The 22,418-nt window shown below is 34.3% G+C and overlaps 1 protein-coding gene across 1 annotated transcript; it reads left to right on the top strand.

Moving 5' to 3' along the window:
• Positions 1–624: 624 nt before the first annotated feature.
• LOC140452811 (uncharacterized) lies at positions 625–6,416 on the top strand. The gene is made up of 4 exons (XM_072547143.1): positions 625–981; positions 1,657–2,748; positions 3,305–6,010; positions 6,306–6,416. The coding sequence occupies exons 1-4, from the start codon at positions 625–627 to the stop codon at positions 6,414–6,416; spliced, it is 4,266 nt and encodes a 1,421-aa protein (XP_072403244.1).
• The last annotated feature ends 16,002 nt before the right edge of the window (positions 6,417–22,418 follow it).

A 22,418-nucleotide genomic window follows, 5' to 3' on the forward strand; every position in this document is an offset into this window, starting at 1 on the left:
TTTGGTACTGTACACGCACGGGGAAAGGAATTTAATAAGCTTTCTCCCGAACAATTGGTGGAGATCAGTCAAAGGTTCCATCATTATTTTTGGTCCTAACTCGACGGATTTTGTGGTTGGTGTTCGCGTTGTTTGTACTTTACTGTTAGTTTTGCATATTTATATAAATGTGGTTAAAAGACTCTCGAAAAGACTAATGTGTCGCGATAAACTCTAAAACAAAAGGACAGAAGTGAAGTTTATCTGGTGTTTGTGCCTGTTGCTGTAAACTACTGGACAAATTGGGTGAGATTTTTCCATATTATAACTTCGCTTATGCACAGAGTGATCCGCTTTTCAAAAAGACTATCTCTTTAAAAAATTTATTTGTAGACATTTACCGGGTGTGCGAAAAATTTAATTGCAAAATAAACTCTCAGTGTAATTTAAGACTTTTATCGTATTTTAATAAACTATAAACTCTCTCGTCGTGTGCTCTACATGTTATTAGACATTATTGACTCTATTTTCGCCGTGTGATACAGATATTAGTATATAATATAAACATTAATTTCTCTAAAGAATTCGGTGTTTGCACGGCCTTAGGCAGTTGTTTTTGGAGTAGTACCTTTTGTTAAAATCGAGATGGAAGATCTCAAGAAGAAGAGGAAGCCACTGAAGGCCAAGATCACCAGAATAGCGAACTGGTTACTAGAAAACGCAGATGCAGAAACTGAGGGTCTCCAGTTTCAACTTAGACACACCGAATTGAAAACATGTTATCTGAAATATGAAGACGTGATGGATCAGATTGAAGAAATCGATGAAACCGATTCTGAAACAGAAGACAGGGTACTGATGGAGGAAAAATACTTTTCTACACTAGCTGGACTGCAGCATAAGATGGAAGCTTTAAAGTTACCCTCCCACTCGCTCATCTCAAACGATACTCCGCCAACTGTAGTCACTGCTAAGGTTAGGTTGCCGGAAATTACGATGCAGGTATTCTCAGGAATCTTTGCCGATTGGAACGCGTTTTATCAGCTATTTGAAACGCTAATAATCAATAATGTGGAGCTAAACAATGTGCAAAAATTTATATATCTCAAATCTTTTTTAAAAAATGAACCTTTACATTTGATAGAAAATATAGAAGTTATAGAAGAAAATTTCCGGATCGCTTTGGACACACTTAAGAATAGATACGAAAATAAATCGCGTGTGATTAGTTTACACATCCAAAAATTGTTAAAGGCTCCATCTTTAGCTAAAAGTAACGCAAAATCATTACGAGAATTTTTAACTCTTTGTAAACAAACTTTACTTGCTCTTAAAAATATGTCTGTACCTATCGAACATTGGGATTTACTATTGATCGAAGTATTTTTACAAAAATTAGATTTCGCGACGCATAGGTCATTTGAGTATGAAATAGGTTCAAAGGCTTTACCTACTCTCTCACAGTTTTTTTGTTTTCTCGAGAAAAAATGTGATATACAAGAAAAATTAAACGTTTCTGATAATGATAAAAAATTTAATAAACCTCAATTAAAAACATCTTTGTTTTCATCAGTTAATTTACAAACAAACTCGTTTTCGGATACTAATTGTATATGTTGTAAAAGTAATTCTCATAAAATTTATCAGTGTAATGATTTTAAATGTCTCTCTTTACAGGAAAGATTTAATTTTGTAAAAGGTAAGAAACTTTGTTGGAATTGTTTGGGTAATAAACATTTTTCTCAAGATTGCAACTCTTCACGCTCATGTAGTATATGTAAGAAAAGACATCACTCGCTCTTGCATAGTACCTCTGAAAATGTCTCTTCCTCTAGGAACACGAATAGGCAATCTTTCTCTATTGATCGCAACGCTCAAGCTCCCAAACATTCTCAAGGCTCTTCCAGTCGTGTTGCTCACACATCTACTCCGCCTTCTTATAATGCTCATACCCAAAATGAAGCTTCTACCAGTTCGTTCATACCTCCTTTAGAAGTACAAAACACTGCAGATTCTAATACAGCCACTTCTCTCTCTGCTTTATCAGTTAAAACTGATGTATTGTTGGCCACCGCTTTAGTGACAGTGTATTCTAAAGATGGCAGACCTATGCATGCCAGAGCGCTCCTAGATAATGGAAGTCAACATTCATTCATTTCTCGTGATTTGGTTGAGAAGTTAAACCTCACCCTTTATTTTAAACAGTTACATATATCAACCATATCCGAAAACACCTCAATGTCAAATCAGATGATTAACATAGAATTTTTTCCCTATAATGTGAAGGATAGAAGTTTCAAAACTTCTTTTGCTGTACTTGATAGTATAACCTGTAGGCTTCCTAAAGCTACCCTAGATAGAAGCAAAATAAAGGTTCCACTTAATCTCACTCTCGCAGATCCCTCGTACTCTGTTCCCGGTAAAATTGATTTGCTTCTAGCTGGCGACATCTATAGCGAATTATTGACTGATGAATTCATTCGTTTAGGAAAGAATCGTCCCATTCTTCAGAATACCCACTTAGGTTATGTTATTTTTGGTACTATTTTCCCTCATATCTTTCATCGGAGTTCAAACTTGGCTATTTCTCAGCCAAATGTTTCTCTCTTTGTTCAGTCCGAATCCGAAGAGAATAATTTAGATAAATTGATACAACAATTTTTCGAAATTGAAGAAGTTCCCCACGTTAGTAAATTAACCCCCGATGAGGAATTGGCTGAACAAATATTTAATAAAACCACTCGTATTTTACCTTCGGGTCGTTTTCAAGTAAACCTTCCACTTGTCTGCGAAAATGCGCATAAAAAATTAGGTGAATCTTTTAAAGTAGCTTTAAAGAGATTTATTAATTTAGAAAATAGGCTCTTAAAAAATGAAAATACATACCCTCAATATAAGTCTTTCATTAGTGAATATCTTTTTTTCGAACATGCTAGAACAGTCCCTCTCTCTCTTACTAATGAAAATTTAGAAAATAAATATTTTCTACCGCATCACTGTGTATTAAAGAAAGAATCCTTAACAACAAAACTTAGGGTTGTTTTCGATGGTTCGATGAAAAGCTCTAGTAGTTACTCGTTAAATGATATCCTACTCAAAGGTCCTACTCTTCAACCGGAACTTTTTGACATTTTGCTTCTTCTTCTTCAAGTGCCATCTTCGTTCCGAAGGTTGGCGATCATCAGGGCTATACGTATTTTCGAAACTGCTGACCGAAACAATTCGTTGCTGCTACAGCTATACCATTCCCGTAGATTCTTTTTGAATAGACATTTTGCTACGCTTTCGATTATATTCCTTTGTTTTCACAACTGATATACAAAAGATGTACAGACAGGTTAAAATCAATCCTGATCAAACCTTTCTGTTAAACATACTTTGGCGTGACTTCCCGGAAAAAGATATTGAGTGCCTGGAACTGCAAACAGTTACATATGGAACTAAAAGCGCCAGTTTTCAGAGTACTCGCTGTTTAATGGAACTGGCAAATACTCATCAAACTGAATATCCCCTGGCCAGTGACGCTCTTCAAAATAATTGTTATATTGATGACATTCTCTACGGTGCTAATGATGAGCAAACTCTCCTCAAAGCTCACAAGGAAATAACTAGTTTGCTTGTAACAGCATGTATTTCTCTACATAAATGGTGTTCTAACTCGGATTCGTTTCTAAAAAATATTTCTTCCCTCTCTTCGAACTCTTCTTATGTCATAGCTCCAGATAATTGCTCTAATAAGGTTTTATTTTTATGCTGGAATCCTGTTCTTGACACGTTTTCAATCTCTCTTCGAGATTTCACCCTAAATAACTCATACACTAAGAGAGAAGTACTGTCAATGATTGCCCAAATATTTTATCCTCAAGGTCTTATTAATCCCGTTACAGTTGTCGCTAAGCTTATAATGCAAAAAATCTGGATTTCCAAAATCAGTTGGAACGATACCATTGACGCAGATGCGTTACATGAATGGCTAAGTTTTATTAGCAGTCTCTCTCATTTTAAGGATTTAAGTATACCTAGATGTCTCTTTTTAAGTCAAGAAATCACTGGTGTTGAGATTCATTCATTCTCGGATGCAAGTTTAAAGGCTTATGGAGCTTGTATCTACTTACGTGTGATCTATAAATCAGAACAGGTGTCTTGTTCCCTTCTAGCATCTAAGAGTCGCGTTGCTCCGTTAAAACCCTTGACCCTTCCAAGATTGGAACTCATGGGTGCTCTATTGTGTAGTAAACTCACAGCAAAGATTGCTAATATTGTTAAAGAAAAGTTATCTCAATTAGACTCTATAAATATGTGGTCGGATTCAGAAATTGTTCTCGCTTGGCTTCGTTCACATCCTTCTCGTTGGACCCAATTTGTAGCAAATAGGGTTGCACAAATTTTAGATAACTCTCCTAATGCTCACTGGAGGCACGTACGATCCAAAGAGAATCCTGCCGACATACTCTCCCGAGGAATGCTACCATCTGAAATAATAAATTCTTCCTTATGGTTTCATGGTCCTCCATTTTTAAATCAACTTCGGTTGGATTTATTGAAATACAACCCAAAGGGTTATATCTCCAAGTTTCCTGAAGAAAGGAAAATCATTCTCCACGCTCGAAATGATCAAATAGATTTCTTCACCTCACTTTTTGATAGGTTCTCCAATTTTTCAAAGTTTGTAAGAACTTTAGCCTATATGTTTAGATTTGCTAATAATGCTAAACCGCTTTCTCGCAAGTTAACTGATACCCTTGAAGTCAGCGAACTTCAAAACGCTGAACTTAAGATTATTAAGATGCTTCAGTATTCCAACTTCTCGAGTGAGATTTCTGAGCTTAAGAAAGGTAAAACTCTATCTAATAAGTGTCTTTTACCCCTAAATCCCTTTTTGGATGAAAATGAAATACTCCGGGTGGGAGGTCGCCTCAGAAACTCAGACGTTACCTTTGATCAAAGATACCCTCTTCTCCTCCCCTCAAAAAATCGTATAGTTCGTCTCATCCTCCACAGAGAACATGTCAGACTCTGTCACTCAGGTCCTCAAAATACTTTGTCACAAATTCGTCTCAAATATTGGCCTTTAAATGGACTACGAGAAGTCAAGAAGGTCACTCACCAATGTATGGTTTGTTTCAAGTTTCGTGCCAAGCCCGCTACCCAGATCATGGCAGATCTACCAAAAGAACGTTTAAACTCCTCTCGAGTGTTCGCTCACGTCGGATTAGATTTTGGCGGCCCCTTTCAGATAAAGGCTTCCAACCTTCGGAAGGCTCCTTTATTAAAATCGTATATTGCTCTTTTCGTTTGCTTGTCGACTCGAGCTGTTCATATTGAAGTCGTTTCCGGCCTGTCTACAAAGACGTTTCTTCTCGCTATAAAACGCTTTATTAGCCGTAGAGGCCTCCCTCAAACAATATTCAGTGACAACGCCACGAACTTTCTTGGTGCTCGCAACCAGCTGTTTGAACTCTATAAGTTTTTCAAGGAAAAGGAAAGCTCTCGTTCTATTAAAGAATTTTTGGCCTCATCTCATATTCGCTGGAAAACTATAGTTCCTCGAGCCCCTTACCATGATGGTATCTGGGAAAGTGCTATAAAGAGCGCAAAGCATCATATGCGTAGGCTCCTGGGCAATGTTAAGCTTACGTTTGAAGAATTCACCATAGTTCTCGTTCAAATTGAAGCTGTGCTCCACTCCCGGCCTCTTTGCTCCCTTTCAAATGACCCCTCCGATTTTACGTATCTTACTCCTGGACACTTCTTGATTGGACAATCTCTTACGTCCTTTCCTGAGAAAGATGTGATCCACATTCCTGAAAACAGATTGAATTTATGGCAACATTTGTCCAAACTCCAACAAGTGTTTTGGAAAAAATGGTCTATCGACTATTTGAATAGACTTCAGAATCGCCCTAAATGGTTTCTCCCTCATAAAAACCTAGAACCTAGCGATCTTGTCTTGCTGATTGAAGACAACACTCCTCCTCTTCATTGGGTACTAGCAAGAGTGATTGAGGTATTTCCCGGAAAAGATGGGAGAGTAAGAATTGCCTCGGTCAAAACTAAAGGTGGAGTCTTCAAGCGCTCTATTACAAAATGTGTCCTCTACCCAATGACGATTTAATTTAAGTTAGTATAAGATGATAATTGTAATGTATTTTTTCTTCCGTATGCTCTCTTGGCATAATATGATCTGTTTATTTGTGTTAAAGCCAGCGCTTCAACGGGGGCGAGTATGTTGTAAAAACAACATTTTATATTAATTTCAGTTTATTTTTCGTTTCCACTAATGTTGAATTTTATCTTATGCGACAGACTGTACCTTTTGATTGCAGGGTGTTTGTGCCATAAAATTCTTAGAAGGGCCTCCTTGGATAAAACTGACGCCGATCGGTAGACAAGATAAGGTTTGGTTGAAGCCAAAAAAGAATCGCAGATGTGATTAGAGTCTCAAGTTAACAGCCGAAGGTATCGGCTGTGTGCTGGTACTCGGTACGCTATAATCTCTTACTCTCAAAAGTGCGGTGAAATGTGCATTTAGTTTTTCTCTATAGTCGCGCGCCCATAAAACGCCGGCATAATAATGAACAATGTGGTAAAGCAAACTCTTTTTAATTAGTAATAGTGCCTTTGTAAATATGCTCGTTATTAAATGTGTAGTATCGATTAATTACGCTTATTTTTCTCTAAGTACAAACCCCTATAAAACCAAACACATACTGAACCATCGCCGTGAAGTCTGCTTATCTATATCGAAGGAAACTCTTTTTACAGTCCATGGTCCTAAAATATTTGGTACTGTACACGCACGGGGAAAGGAATTTAATAAGCTTTCTCCCGAACAATTGGTGGAGATCAGTCAAAGGTTCCATCAATTTGCATTCCTCAAATATTCACTACAATTATTCTTTACATTCTTTTGAGACATATTCCTATCATCAAAATACATTTCTTCTTCATAAACATCATTATTTTCTTTTAATAATATCCTATCAACTCTTATTCCTTCTTCCACCTCATCTTTTTTCATTAATTTAATTATTTGCCCTTCCAAAGTTACCATTTTTTCTTCAAAATCTATCTTTACTTTCTTCTTTTCCAATTCATCATTTCCCATTAATATATCAACACATAAATCCTTGACAATAAATCCTTGCATATTAATTTCTTTATTAGGAATATTAATTTTAAAATTGGCTAGTTTATTAATTTTACCCAACTTCTTATTATTTGCACCAACAATTTTAATTTTTGGAATCTTTATTATATCTGATAGTTTTAATGTATTAAAAATAAAATTCTCCGAGACCAAAGTACTTTCTGAACCAGTATGTATCATAATTTTAATCATTTTATTTTTGGCCAAAGCATTTATATAAATTAAATGATTCAATAATTTTATCTTCATCTAAAGAAATAAATTCAGAAGGTATTTCATAATAGCAATTGCCTAACTTGTAATTCAGAAAGTTTACTGAACAAAATTTTGATTATTAGAATTGTCAGATTGTGTCTGACCACTTGTATCTAATGTCCTATTTCTTTCATTACTATGACTTCTCATATTTTCTTTCCTTGTACTAATTCGTTCACTATCTTCACAGCTTCTATTTCTTCGTATATAATTTACCTGTCTGTTGTAATTAGGTCGATCTGTATTTCTTCTATTGTTAAAATCTTGTCTATTATAACTCGTATTGTTATTAAAATTCTGTCTGTTTTGATTATTGTTATTATTATTGAAATTTTGTAAATTATCACCATATCTAGTATCATTGTATGATTGTCTATATTGTTGATTATCATTTTTATTATATTGAAAGTTATTATTATTTTTTCTGTTGTTGTTATTATTACTTGTCATATTACCTCTTTGTATTCTTTGAATAAAATTAATAAAACTCTCTATTGTTTAAATATTTTGTATAGTTACTGTTTGCACAACATCAGCATCAAAATGTCTAGATACATTTAAGACTGTTTCATCCTCCCTAAGTGGTGGTTCTAAATATTTTGTAACCGTTATCAGTTTTAATGCATAATCTACCATATTTGATTTTAAATTGTGATTATACTTTCCAAAATATAAAATTTCTCTAAACTTGGCTTGCTCTAGTTCACCCCAATAATAATTTAAAAATTTATTTTCAAAATGTTTGAAGATTATCTAAATCATTTTCAACACTGGCAAACCAAATTGCAGCATTATCACTTAGTGTCATTCTAATATAATCTTTGATATTATTAATATTATTCACTAATCTTAATTTATGTTTTAAACTATTTATGTATACTCTAGGATGCAGATTTTTTATATTACCAGAGAATTTAATCCCAGTCTCATTTGTTAAATTTAAATAAGGTCTCCCTATGTCTCTCATTTGTGAAATATCATCTATTCTCTGTTCCACATTTCTTATTTGATTACTATTTATTTGGATATTTTGTTGTATATCGTCTAATTTTTCTTCTGTGTTTCTCCTGTCTTCGTTAATTTTTACTTCTAAGTTACATTTCTGCAACTCTATTTTCTGTTCTATATCTATCTTATTATCTTGAATAATCCTCTTTACTTCTGTCCTCTCATTTTCTTTCTAGTCATTCCGTATATTTTTTATTTCATTTGCTACTTTTTTCTCTGCAGCTTCAATTTTTTTATCCATTTGTTTTTCTATTTGTTTTACAATTTTATTATTATTATCTTCTATTTTCTTTTCTAATTTTCTATAATTCTCTTCCAATTTCTGTTCCATTTTTTTCATGTCTTTTTTGACTTCTTTTGAATTCTCTTCCATTTTTTTCGTATTCTCTTCCATTTTCTGTTCCATTTTTTTCATGTCTTCTTTGATTTCTTTTCAATTCTCTTCCATTGTCTTAATCATCTGCATCATTAATGACATCAAAGCTGCCATATTGACATTTTCCTCTCTTTCTGGATTCATTTCTGCAGTATCTTGTGGAACTTGAACTAAACTCTCCTCTTGTATAGGTTGTGTTTCTACTTCCACATCTTCTTCATTCTTTTTACTTCTTGTACCTTTTTTTCCTTGAGACAGTTTGAGACTTTACTTGTTCAAATATAATTAAAATAAAATCTATAATTTTTTCTTTCTAATGATAATTAATTTAATTATATGAGAGCACTTATCTTCCCAAACTAATTCTTTTAAATAGAGAGCCCCGCGGTGGGCGCCAAATTGTTATGATGTATTCTTTGTGAATGATGAGCAGTGAGTGTTTTTTAATAATATATATAGGGTTTTATCGCGGCTCTCAAAGAATTAGTTTGTAAGCACTTTTTTAAATTATCTTTATTATATCTATTATGAAACACACATATATATCTAACATAACCAATGCAAAATTTAAAATAAACTATTTTTAAATTGAAATTCTTATGAAACTAATTAAATTACATAGACAATGTAAAATTTAAACAAACTATCTTTAAAATTAAAATAATTATGACACTAACTAAATTATATTAACAAAATTTTGTACCTTTCTTTCACTGAATGCCTAAATGAAAATGTTCTCCAAAATAAAGATTTTAATCACCACTCAATGTCTTCGTTCTCAGCCTCGGTTATCCTTGTTTTTGTGAAATTACTTTTTCCAATTATCATCTTCCTTCTTCTTCTTCTTCTTAAAGTGCCTATCCGTTCCGGATGTTGGCGATCATCACGGCTATCTTTACTTTGTTTATTGCAGCGCGGAACAGTTCAGTGGTAGTCGTTATAATTTTAATTTTCAATTGATACTTTCTTCCATTATCCAATTACCATTTTTACATAACAGAATTTTTAATCTTCAATAATATTATCTTTATACTGTTTCTTAATCTTCATTGAACTTATTATATTGAACATCTGGACCTTCTGACTGACTTACTGAACAATTGACTTCACTAACTAAATGTGTCTATCTTCTAACTAACTTTCTTACTAACTGACTGGCCTCATAGTAACTGTAACTGATAACTGATGCCAAATCACCGGGTATTTATATCTTTTTCCATGTTCCACAATCATCTGGCCAGAAATCATGTTCGATTTGTTCCATCTCCTACATCTCTGAATTTTCTGGAACAGTCCATTTCGCAAACAAAGCCATCTCCGGTGATCTAGAGAATTCCTTACTTTTCGATCGAGAATTTTATCGACATTTTTTAGGCTTTTCAGATCAGAATATAAACTTAAATCAGTGACTATATATAAACTAAACATTTTTAAACTAACATATTATTATAACCCCACTTATATTCGTAAATTCTTATTCAACTGTCATTTAAATGTATAGTTGGTTGTCTATGCACATGGCTCACTTAAATATATTGACAATATTATAATTATAAAAAAAAATACTTTTTATATGCTAATTTCTTAAAAATGCCCTCACATAAATAATTTTTATAATATTCTCTAGTATATAACTTCTTAAAATAACCAAATACTTTTTATATCTAATATTATCTAGTATATAACTTATAAATTAATTTTTTAAACAATATCATTTCAATATATATATATATATATATATATATATATATATATACATATATATCTGATATAATATTACTAATTTCTTGTTTGGAAGATATTAATTTGTTTTTATAAGAAAGAGTGTTAATGTGAATTGAGTTTTGTTCACCTTTTAGTGTACGTACTTTATTCCAGATTGTAGTCATAGGAGTTGATGAATTTATGGTAGAGACATAATTTGACCATGTTTCTTTTTACTTTTCTTAATAAGATATTTAGTTTTTGCCCTAAGTTTTTTAAAGTTTCTAACGTTTTCTGTTGTTTTATGTCTTTTTAAAACATTGAAAGCATGTTTGGTAGATTTCATAGCTAAAGCTATTTCTTCATTCCACCATGGTACTGGTTTTCGTTTGCAAGGTTTTGTTTTTCCCACTGCAATATTAGCGCATTTTAGTATAGTATCATTGAAATGATGAAGAGATGAATCTATGCTATCTTCTAGAATAAAGTTCGTAAGATAATTATTTATTAGATCTCTATATAAGTCCCAGTTTGGTGAGTTTAATTTCCATTTTTGGTAAACAGGAATATTCGGTTGATCATGCCCAATGGTTTCAATTGTTAGAGGAAAATGATCGCTATTATATAGATAATCAAGACTATTCCAAGAAAAACTTGTAGCTAATGAGTGATCACACAACGAAATATCGATGGCAGAAAAAGTACTATTGTGGTAGCTAAAATGAGTAGGTTTAGCAATATTCATTAATATTAGATTTTGATTATCTATTAATTTCTGAAGAAGTCTACCACATTTGTCTGTTTTTATACTACCCCATATGATATTATGACAATTCAAGTCACCAAGTATTAGTTTGAAAGCAGGAATATCATCGATTAAGCGCTGTAAGTCTTCAAGTACATTTTCATTTGGATGAGGGAGGTAAATGTTACATATGTTAATAGGTCTGCAGTTGATATTGCATGATATAGATACAGCAACGGCTTCCAAATTGGTGTTTAGGTGAATTTTTCTTGCTTCTACATAATTTTTTACAAAAATACCCATTCCGCCGCTGGCGTGTTCTGTGTCGAGATTTTTGAGAAAGCTAGTATAGTTTTTAATATGTAAGTTTTTAGTTTTAAGATGTGTTTCCTGTTAACAGATTACTAGGGGAGACAATTATTTCATTAACATATTAAGAGATTCTACATTGTTGTAATATCCGTTTATGTTCCATTGTAAAATAAATGTATTAGCCATTTTGGGTATCTGACTGAGAAACAGAGATATCGCTTTCTATATCCGATGAGGAATCAGTGATATTGAGTTGTAATCTTTTTCTTAGCCTTGTTAATTTGGATTTTATATCGCGGTTTAAAATATGACCATGTGCAAATAATAGAATATCTTTAAATTATATCATATCCGTTGTGTAGTTTTCTACAATGGAGTTAGGGTTTTTTGAGTTTAAGGCAGTTTGTAACGCATCACAAAAAACATTAAAATCAAGAGGAAATTTTGGGGACCTAGACTCAAATTTATTTTTAATGGTCTCTAATTCTTTAATAATATCAGAGGGTGAGGCTTTTTGGCGTTTGATTATGTGTTTAGGTTTTGCAAACGGAGTTGTGGCAGTTGATGTTTCTTGTATATCGGGTGAGGTAGATATTTGTCTTTTGGTTGTGTGGGGAGGTACTTCAGTATTTAATGGAGGAAAATTTGTTTGTTTGTTGGTTTTTTCTGTAGACAACGTGTGTTTTTCTAATGATGGTTGTTCAGATACTAAGGTTTCAGTGTTAGGAATTTGAACGTTAGTGTGGTCGGTATCCATTAGGGGAGGTTGTTGTGGAATTACAGTCTCTGGTTGATATGGGCTATTTATGTTGAGGGTTGTTTGTTGACATGTGGGACAATCAGTTTCCCGATGTCCTTTTGTTGCACACTTAGTGCAATTTAAGTTGTCGAGGGTAAAGTATATACGGTGGTTGGTGTTGTCATAGTAAATTGTAACAAAGTCTGGGATAAGGATAGTATCATCAGGAGTAACAAACACTTGGCGGCGAAAGCTTAAAACATGGCTGTATGCAGTATCCGGCATGCCTACTTTCAAAAAAGTTATTCTAGATACTGGTTGAAGTCCCAGCTTTTTCAGTTCATATTCTATTAAAGTGTTTGGGACGGTAGGGCAACCATTAGAAATGACGAGTCTTGTGGCTTGGGTGATTAATCTTCTAATTTCAATTTTTGTATTGTTCAATATTAGTGAATTATGTGCTTGCAGTAAGGAATCCACGACATTAGTACTGGTGAGGTAAATACATACTCTACATACATTGTTTGAGATACGTGAGGCAAATAGAATATTTTTTGGTTGCACTAAATTTCCCACAGCAATAATAGTTTTGAGGTTACAGTTTAGTCAATAGTTAATATTTAGAGATTTGCTACTCACAGTTATGATTTATAGCACAAATTAACACACTAACTATACTGGTTTCACTGATATACTTTTAAAAAATAATGTTTGGTTAAATTTTTAGGAAAATATTATTAATTCAGGAGACGACTTAGTTGCTGTATTTCATTACTATCTCCAGGACCAGACCTCTTTATTTTTATTTACATAATACGTCCATTTATTAAATCAAAATCATGATGTACACTTATTGTATGTCCATACTTTTATTGCCAACTATTGTATGTAGGTAATTATTTTACATAATTACCTGATTTTGACTATTACTTAGACTTTATACTATGTTTATAGTATCTGTCTTACAAAGAAATTTTTTGTACTTCTATTCTCTGAAATTCTTTATATGGTTATAGTTTATAAATGACAAATAAATATTTTAAAATTTTAGTTTGATGAATACTGTAATTCATTGGATAATATTTTTTATTTTCCCCAGAGTATCATCTCAAAAAATTATTTTGTTATAATGTTTAACAAACTTCAGTTAGACAGTTGCTACAATCTGTTGGTGTGTTTTACATCCCTGACGTATACTATAAATTTTTTATTTAGTTACTACTACGTTTTTACTTTTGAATATTTATTTTTAATTTTTTTCCACATTACTACTGCGTATATATTAGTTCATGGATAGAGGTTGGTTTTTTTTTTGAGAAATATTCCGCAGTTTTACTTCGAAATTTTTCTGATGTGTAGGAGTGTGTAACATCATAAACGTCACATGTTTATTATTTTTCTTCAAATTATTATTTTATTCCAATTTCTCTTGATTTTATACATTTGTAAATCTTCTGTTTTGTGTTACTATGTTTGTTCTAGAGATAGTTGGCATCCAGTGACCTAGGTGGTTGCTTTATTTTTACAAGAGGCTTGGCTTCTTAGTAAGAGGTCGATAGCTCTTTTGAGGCATTTGGGGACCATGCGGGGTATGTTTATTTGCATTTTAGACATTTTGGATTATTAAGTAGGGAGCATTCTGTGTTTTAGTACTCAGAAGTTTCGCAGCTTGGGAAAATTGTTTGTCTTTTATGACATCAGATTTCGTGCCTATTGGCACGAAACTGGGCTGGTGATAGTTGGAAAACGAGGACCTTGGGCTATCAATTTAGATACTATTAGATATAAGACATCTATGAAATGTTCCTCTGATTTAAGAAATATTTGGATTAGTCAAGTTAGTTTGTTGTTCTTTTTAGCAAAAATACGATAGATAGAAGTGAATTAAAAATTAATTTCCTGAAGGGTGGGGGTCAGTTCCTTACCTTTGAGTTCTTGCTCTACATATTTTACTACCAGAATACCAGATGAAACGATGATTCTTTAAATTGGGATGTTTTTTAGGATTTGTTTCAAGAGTTATTTACTCTTAAAACTAATGTGATACTTGTACTCTAATGTGATAAACGGATCGTCCGTTCGATTTTTAAGTTTGGCCTTTATTTCCTTGAGCTTGATAATTTGGAGGTTTTCAGAAATTACACTTAATCTTTAAGAACCATTTTTCTGTTAACTAAGTAACCAAGTAGTTTCTGGGTGTTAACTGATTGTTAAAAAAGGTTCACAGAATATTAAACACGGGAGAGATATCTAAGATTTAATAAAAAAATCGTAGTGGGTATTTGTTGAAGTCGAGAGTAGCAATTTTGGAAGTAGAGGTTGCGATTTGGCTGTTTTATAGTTTTATCCTTAATGGTGAAAGGCGCGGAGATAGATGCAGAAATTTGAAACCTGGAGCGGGTCCTGGGATTCCGAAGTTGATAAAAAGGGAAGTAGATTAAAACCGAGAAGATGGAACGACTGTGTAGCAGAGGAGTTGAAAGATAAAAGTTTAGGTGAAGGAGACACGATGAACAAAAATAAGTGTAGAATAAGAATTAGGAACAGCAACCCATAAAAAGGGAAAAGCTGACGAAGAAGAAGAAGAAAAAAAGTTCAAACCACCTGTGTATGAAATTTCCTGGATTAATCTCGGTGGTTGGTTTGTATCTGTTAATATGCCAATTAATTCACTGATTTATACTGAACAAGGAATATGATAATAAGTCTAGGAAAACAAAACTAAAAATGATATAAAACTTACCTGTATTAAGCTACCTACTTAACATTAAGAAACAAAATTCAATAATAATGTTAACGGAAACTAAAAGCAAAAAAATAAAAGAAAAATAAATTAAGAATATTTATTTTATATACGCATGCGTGTATATTAAAATCACATGATTATAGAAATACGCCTTTTTTTTAACAAAATCGTCTGGATACTTTTAAGATACGTGTGTCAAAAAAAAAAAAAATAAAATATAAGCAAAATAATAAGGTCTATTAAAAATGAAACGAAATAAAACTGAATTCAGAATTCTTCAAATTATTTATAATATGTAATAAAATATTTATATTTAGTATATATGTTATTTTAGTTTCTTATTAAATCATTGTATACAATGTATGCTGTATACAATGTATACTGTATACAATTAAAATTGAAATGTACAGGGTAACTCACGAACACAAAGGAACATATTGTATATTTTTATACTTTTAACAGCTCTTCAACACTCTGATCTCAACGAACTATATCATTTAGGGCCTATTATAATTATTACGTGATGAAATTTTTCAATTATACAGTGTGAAAACCAGTTACAGAATATCCTTGTTTGTGTCGTTATTTTTGAAAATAATAAAATACGCTTTTTACGGCAACGCTTTTAAATTCAAATGTGCGCCTTTTAAATATAATGTAAAGTCTTTTATTTATTTATAATTATTTATATTTTGTTGTGAATTATTTAATTTATAATGTCTTGTTCTTATTTTAATTTACTAAAGGTTCAATATTTATAACACTTACGAATTTAATTTATTTTCTTTATTTATATTAATTTATCTTACAATAATTTATATATCCGAACGTAACAATTAAATCGCGAGCGCGTTCAAAATCAACTGTCCCTTCCATGAAAGCTCCGTTATTATATATCAAAACACAGCCGGTCGAGAATTCAGCCTGATTATACTAGAAGGTCAATCCGGGTCATCGTTTCGACCGTTTTCTGGAAGGTCCGTTCAGGTAAATAGAAGCCTCTCGTAAAATCTAAAACATAAACATGTAAATAAAAACATGTTTACAGGTTTTTAAATATGACTCATATTTTTACCTAACATTGCCCCCCTCTCAAAAGATGGTTCCTCCTGGAACCTTGTCGGGACTAGAACTGGAACGGTATGCTGGTATCAGCAACTGGACCCTCTTTTACAACTTCCAGTTGTATAAAAATGACAAGGGACGGTTTTCTCTCCGCACCAGTAACTATGCTGATTGCAACAGACTAACACCTGGACTTCGGTGTCTTTAAAGATCTCCTCCACCATATTTCGGATAACCCTCCAATCTAATTGGCGGCACTCTAACTTTGGCATGCCCTCCCGATGGACTGTCGTGTAACTGACGAAGTACTTCGGCTATTCTGCTCTTTGGGATCACCAACTGTCTTCTCTTCTCTGAACCGTCACCATTTTCCAGGACTCGTTTAAGCAAGCCATCTTCGATGATAAATGAGTCCTACTGGGCCCAATACGTCTTAACTACTGAGCATAGGTTTGATATTTCCTGCCAAGGTGGTCGACGGTTTTCCTCTTTCCATTTTCGGATTTTCTGTATAACTGGATCTCTCTCTTGTTCTTCCCTTATCTTAGTAGGCGTCCAGTCGTCATTGACAATCGTCGTTCTTAGCACTGCTGCTTCCTTGGATTCCGTTTTGTTGCAGTGGGAACACTCTGCTGGGCAAGGCCTTCTGGAAAGAGAATCAGAGTTTCTGTGGCTAACTCCGGCCCGGTGCTCAATCTTAAAATCGTATTCTTGGAGTCGTTCGATCCACCTGGCTATCTCACCCTCTGGATTCTTAAACTGCATCAACCACTTAAGGGCGGCATGGTCGGTTCGGATTAGAAACTTTCTGCCATAGATGTATTGATAGAAGTGCTCTACTGATTTAACTACTGCTAGAAGTTCTCTTCTCGTGACGCAATAATTCCGCTCAGGTTTTGAAAGAACTTTACTAAAATATCCGAGGACTCGTTCCTGTTCTCCTTGAATCTGAGACAGCACTCCTCCAATTTCCGCATTACTTGCATCCGTATCTAAGATGAACTCTCCTTCTGGCAGTGGATACCCTAAAATTGGTGCTGTTATTAGATGCTTTTTTAAGGTCTCAAAGGCATATTGGCAATCTGTATCCAAGCGGTATTCTCTTGCTTCCTCTGTAAGTCGCGTTAATGGCTTAGCGATATCTGCAAACTTCTTAATAAACCTCCGGTAGTAAGTACATAGTCCAAGAAAACTTCTCACTTGATGGTTGTCAGTTGGTTTTGGCCATTCCTTAATGGAATCGATTTTTCCCTTATCCACGGCCACTCCTTCTTTACTGACTATATGACCCAGATAATTGACTTTACCCTGAAATAGCTGGCACTTCTTGGGGTTTAGCATCAATTGAACAGCTTTAAGTCGATTAAAAACGTTTTCTAAATTCTTCAAATGTTCTTCGAATGTCTCTCCCAAGACGATTATGTCATCTAAATAAACCAGGCATGTTTTCCAAGATACCCCTCTCAACACATTTTCCAGAAGCCTCTCAAATGTCGCAGGAGCATTACAGAGTCCAAATGGCATAACGTTGAATTGCCACAATCCAGATCCTGTGGTGAAGGCTGTCTTTTCTTTATCTACTGGGTCCATTTCTACCTGCCAGTATCCAGACTTCAAATCCAAAGTAGAAAATAGTTTACTTCCAGCCAATGTGTCCAATGTGTCATCGATCCGAGGCAGAGGATAACTATCTTTCTTGGTAACGTTGTTCAGCAAACGGTAATCCACACAGAACCTCGTCGTTCCGTCTTTCTTCTTAACCAGGACCACCGAAGAGACCCATGGGCTCGTAGAAGGTTCTATCACCCCGTCTTTCTTCATTTCCTGAACAATCGTTTCAGCTTCCTCTCTTCTCGCCTGTGGTAATCGTCGAGCTGTTTGACGAATTGGCTTAGCATTACCAGTATCAATTTTATGCTTAACAACGGTAGTTCTTCCCGTCTTTCCTCCTTTCGGTACGAAAATATCACGATACTGCCGAAGAAATTCCCTTAATTTCCTTTTCTTAATCTGATTCAGAGACTGTCCTGCAACTGCAACCATTTGGTCGAATTTGTCGTTGGAATTATCAGATGTTGTCGCTTGACGGATTATGGATGTCACAGGTACACAAGTTCCTACTTTTGTTTCTTTCTTTATGGTCACTGGGTAGTCGTTGACATTGATAAGTCTCACAGGAATTTCCTTAGCAGAAGTCACCAATTCCTTTCCAATTATGATTCCACGGCCAACCTCATCGTCGTGGTTCCAAGGCTCCATCATAACAGGTCTCCCTTCGTCCACAATTCCCTTTAGCCGCGCTACTATGATCGTTTCGCTTCTCGCAGGCACGACTGTATCTTCTTTAATGGCTGCTTGCACAGTGTTGTCATTATGTGGATGGAGAAATACTTCCTCGTTGCCAACTTTGATTACCTTATTCTTAAAATTCAATTGGAATCCATGCATATTCATTACGTCCATTCCTTATATAACATCCTCTTCGATGTCAGCAACTATAACAGTATGGACAAACTTTTCTGCTCCAATTCCCAATTGTACCTGGATTTCTCCATGAATGTTGGCATTTTCACCTGTAGCGGTCCAAAGTTGCAACCTCGTTGGTAACAGTTTCTTTCGGCTGTTTATAACTGTCGGGCGTATAATGGTTCTGGTCGCTCCGGTATCCACCAACAACGTATGCTTTTTACCATTTATGTCTTCATCTACATATACACTATCTTCACGACATTTTAAAGAAGCTATTAGTATGAGAGGGTCTTTGAAAAAGTTCTGGGTCGAAGCTGCCCCCTAAGGCTGACCCGTTCTAGTTTTCCTAATGGTGAGTTTCTTGATTTGCGTCGTACCTAGGGTGTTTACAGGAGCTTCGTACGTGTCCTATTTCGCCACAATTCCAGCATCTGATGGTCTTCGTTTTCTTATATGTCATGCTTTTCATCATATTAACGAGCTCGTCAAGTTTATCTTCATCTCCTTCCTCTTTTACAGTCCTAACTTTACTGTACCCGCCAGAGGCCTGCGTAGCTGACTCGTATTCGAGGGCGGCGGATAGGACATCAACCAGCGTCTGGTGACGAGCTAATCGCAGTGTTCTCTGCATTTCGTGATCAGACCATCAATAAACGTTTGAACGGCCAATTTTTCCATCATGTCTTCGGGAGCTGTTGGATAAGCATATCGTACTAATCTGGCAATATCTACCTCATATTCTTGAAGAGCCTCATCTTTCTTCTGTCTACGATTTTTAAGCTGCGACTGATATACATGCTCCAAATGTTCTTGACCATATTGCATATTTAACCTCTTCTTCAGTTGTTCGAAATGATCGGTCTCCTCTACGGCTATGGTCTGAAGCACATCTAAGGCATCTCCTCGAAGAGCGATAGTCAGGTTTACAGCCTTTTCTATTTCAGACCATCCATTCGATCTTGCGGCTGATTCGAACTGTTTCATGTAGTTGTTCCATGATGATTTTCCGTCGAAAGTTGGGACTTTAACATGAATAGAACCTCCACTTCCTTCAATTTTCGGCCAACTCATTTCAAGTGTCTCCAACTTACATTTCGTCTCGTCTTCTTTTATCTCCACTGTAATCGGATTGTTACCTCTCTCTGCTGTCCCTGTTTCCTCCATCTTCCTTTCCATCTCTTTCATCTTTTCTTCGAAGGCCAACATATCGGCAGCAACTTGATTTTTTAACGAAGATATTCTATCGTCGAGGGCAGACATCTCAGAAGTTACTTTAGAGATGTTAGCTGAAACTTTACTTTCCAGAGACGAAATCTCGTTAGAAACTTTGTTCTCTAATGACGCGATGTCACCAGAAACTTTGGCTACATCACCAGAAACTTTGGCTACATCACCAGAAACTTTGGCTACATCAGAAGAAACTTTCGAAATATCGTCAGAAACTTTGTTCTCTAATTTCGAAATCGACGAGATGACAGCATCATGTTTATCTTCAAATATATACGTTTCTGGATTAAACCCATCTTCCTCCAGAGCGTTCTTTAGTCGTTGGACTAACTCAGCCTTTTTTCCGGTAGAAGCTAATTCTCTATCCTCGAGATGTCTCCTTAAATTCGTCACTGTGAGCTCATAAATCGTAGCCATTTCCACAATTTCCACTTATCCCACTTCTGACACCACTGTAACGTCTTTTATTTATTTATAATTATTTATATTTTGTTGTGAATTCTTTAATTTATAATGTCTTGTTCTTATCTTAATTTACTAAAGGTTTAATATTTATAACACTTACAAATTTAATTTATTTTCTTTATTTATATTAATTTATCTTACAATAATTTATATATTCGAACGTAACAATTAAATCGCGAGCGCGTCTTCAAAATCAACTGTCCCTTCCATGAAAGCTCCGTTATTATATATCAAAACACAACCGGTCGAGAATTCAGCCTGATTATACTAGAAGGTCAATCCGGATCATCGTTTCGACCGTTTTCTGGAAGGTCCATTCAGGTAAATAGAAGCCTCTCGTAAAATCTAAACCATAAACATGTGAATAAAAACATGTTTACAGGTTTTTAAATATGACTCATATTTTTACGTAACAATAAATTTAAATGTGCAGGGTCATTCATGCAAGTATATCATAGTCCATTATATTTATTTTTAATAGAATACCCTATATAATTTTGTTTTTGAAATATACTTGAATTAACCTGATTTGAACAACTTATATTATCTATGGTCTATTACGTATAATACAAGGTGAAATTTTGAAATTATGTATAATTTTCGTCAATGAACTGAATTTCAATTCAAAATCCCAATATATTGATGCTTAGTTTAAAAAAATTATCTCTGTATTTGTCTAATTAAAATATCCATTATAAAAAGTGCAATAAATTATTAATTTCAAAATTTTTTGTATTTAATAGCTTGACGAAAACTATACATAAATATTCATAAACCCTATATAATATAATTTTTTGAGATGAGGTTGTTAAGTCGCTTGTAAAAACATGAAAATATACATGGTGTTTCGTTAAAAATAAAGTGTAATAAATATCACGAACTTTTCGAGTTAGAACCAATGGATTTACATCGTCCAGACGAGTACTTCAAAACGGCACTCCACAAGGATCTACTCTAAGTCCTACTCTCTTTCTAGTTGCAATAAATAGTATTATACATCAAATAAAACTACCTGTATTTACTAGCCTATATGCAGATGACTTAGTCATTTATCTAAGAACAAACAATGTAACTCTGGGAACACATATACTGCAAACTACCTTACACACAATTGAAAGCTGGTCGCAAAACACGGGTTTTATATTCTCTAGTGAAAAGACACGTTATTTAATTTTTAGCAAAAGAAAAAATTATCCTAATGTTCAATTAACACTAAATGGAGTTGTCCTGAAACAAGCAGAAGAAATAAATTTCTTAGGACTTTCTTTTGAACGTAACTTAAACTGGGAAACCCACATCACCAATCTGCAACGTTCTTGCCAATCCAGAATTCTGGATTAAACCCATCTTCCTCCAGAGCGTTCTTTAGTCGTTGGACTAACTCAGCCTTTTTTCCGGTAGAAGCTAATTCTCTATCCTCGAGATGTCTCCTTAAATTCGTCACTGTGAGCTGTCAAGATGCTGTCAAATACCTCTTGGGGGGGCAGATACAACAACCTTACTTACTCTCTATAGATCACTAATACGAAGTAAACTAGACTACGGCTGTTTATGCTACGATACTGCTAACAAAACATCTTTAAAAAAACTTGACTACATTCAAAATATGTGCTTGAGATTAGTTTTAGGTGCCACAAGAACTAGTCCAGTAAGTAGCTTACAAGTTTTGGCTAATGAACTGTCCTTAAGCCAACGAAGGCAACTTCTATCACTAAATTACGTTGCCAGAATTTCAGCAAACAACAGCAACGTAACCTACTCAACAATACTTTGCAGAACAAATATAACGTCAGATCTTTACAGAAATCGCAATAAAAAAACTACCATTTCCTGAACGAATAAAACGTATTGGTCTTAATTTAGAACAGTTCAGTCTTACTATGCCCATTCATGTAAATGTTCCTCCTTGGATGATTAAACCTCCAAAAATAGACACGTCTCTAAAAGAACTCCCGAAACATTCCACACATCCTTTCCTTATACAGCAAGCTTATAAGAATGTAATATCCAAATACCCAACAACCCATCAAATCTTCACTGATGCTTCCAAATATCATGAAGGACATGCTGCAGCCTACATCTACGAAAACGTCAAGTCTACCATACAAATCCCAACAAATTGTTGTATATATACCGGAGAACTTACGGGAATTCACCAGGCCGTGAAAAAATGTTGTT

This window comes from Diabrotica undecimpunctata, chromosome 11, assembly GCF_040954645.1.
Source record: "Diabrotica undecimpunctata isolate CICGRU chromosome 11, icDiaUnde3, whole genome shotgun sequence".
NCBI lineage: Eukaryota > Metazoa > Arthropoda > Insecta > Coleoptera > Chrysomelidae > Diabrotica > Diabrotica undecimpunctata.

Coding starts and splice junctions, on each gene's coding strand:
- LOC140452811 (XM_072547143.1), top strand. CDS start 625: ATGGAAGATCTCAAGAAGAAGAGGAAGCCACTGAAGGCCAAGATCACC. Junction 2,749..3,304: donor TACCTTCGGGTCGTTTTCAA/GTAAACCTTCCA, acceptor GATATACAAAAG/ATGTACAGACAGGTTAAAAT. Junction 6,011..6,305: donor TTCCCGGAAAAGATGGGAGA/GTAAGAATTGCC, acceptor TTTTGATTGCAG/GGTGTTTGTGCCATAAAATT.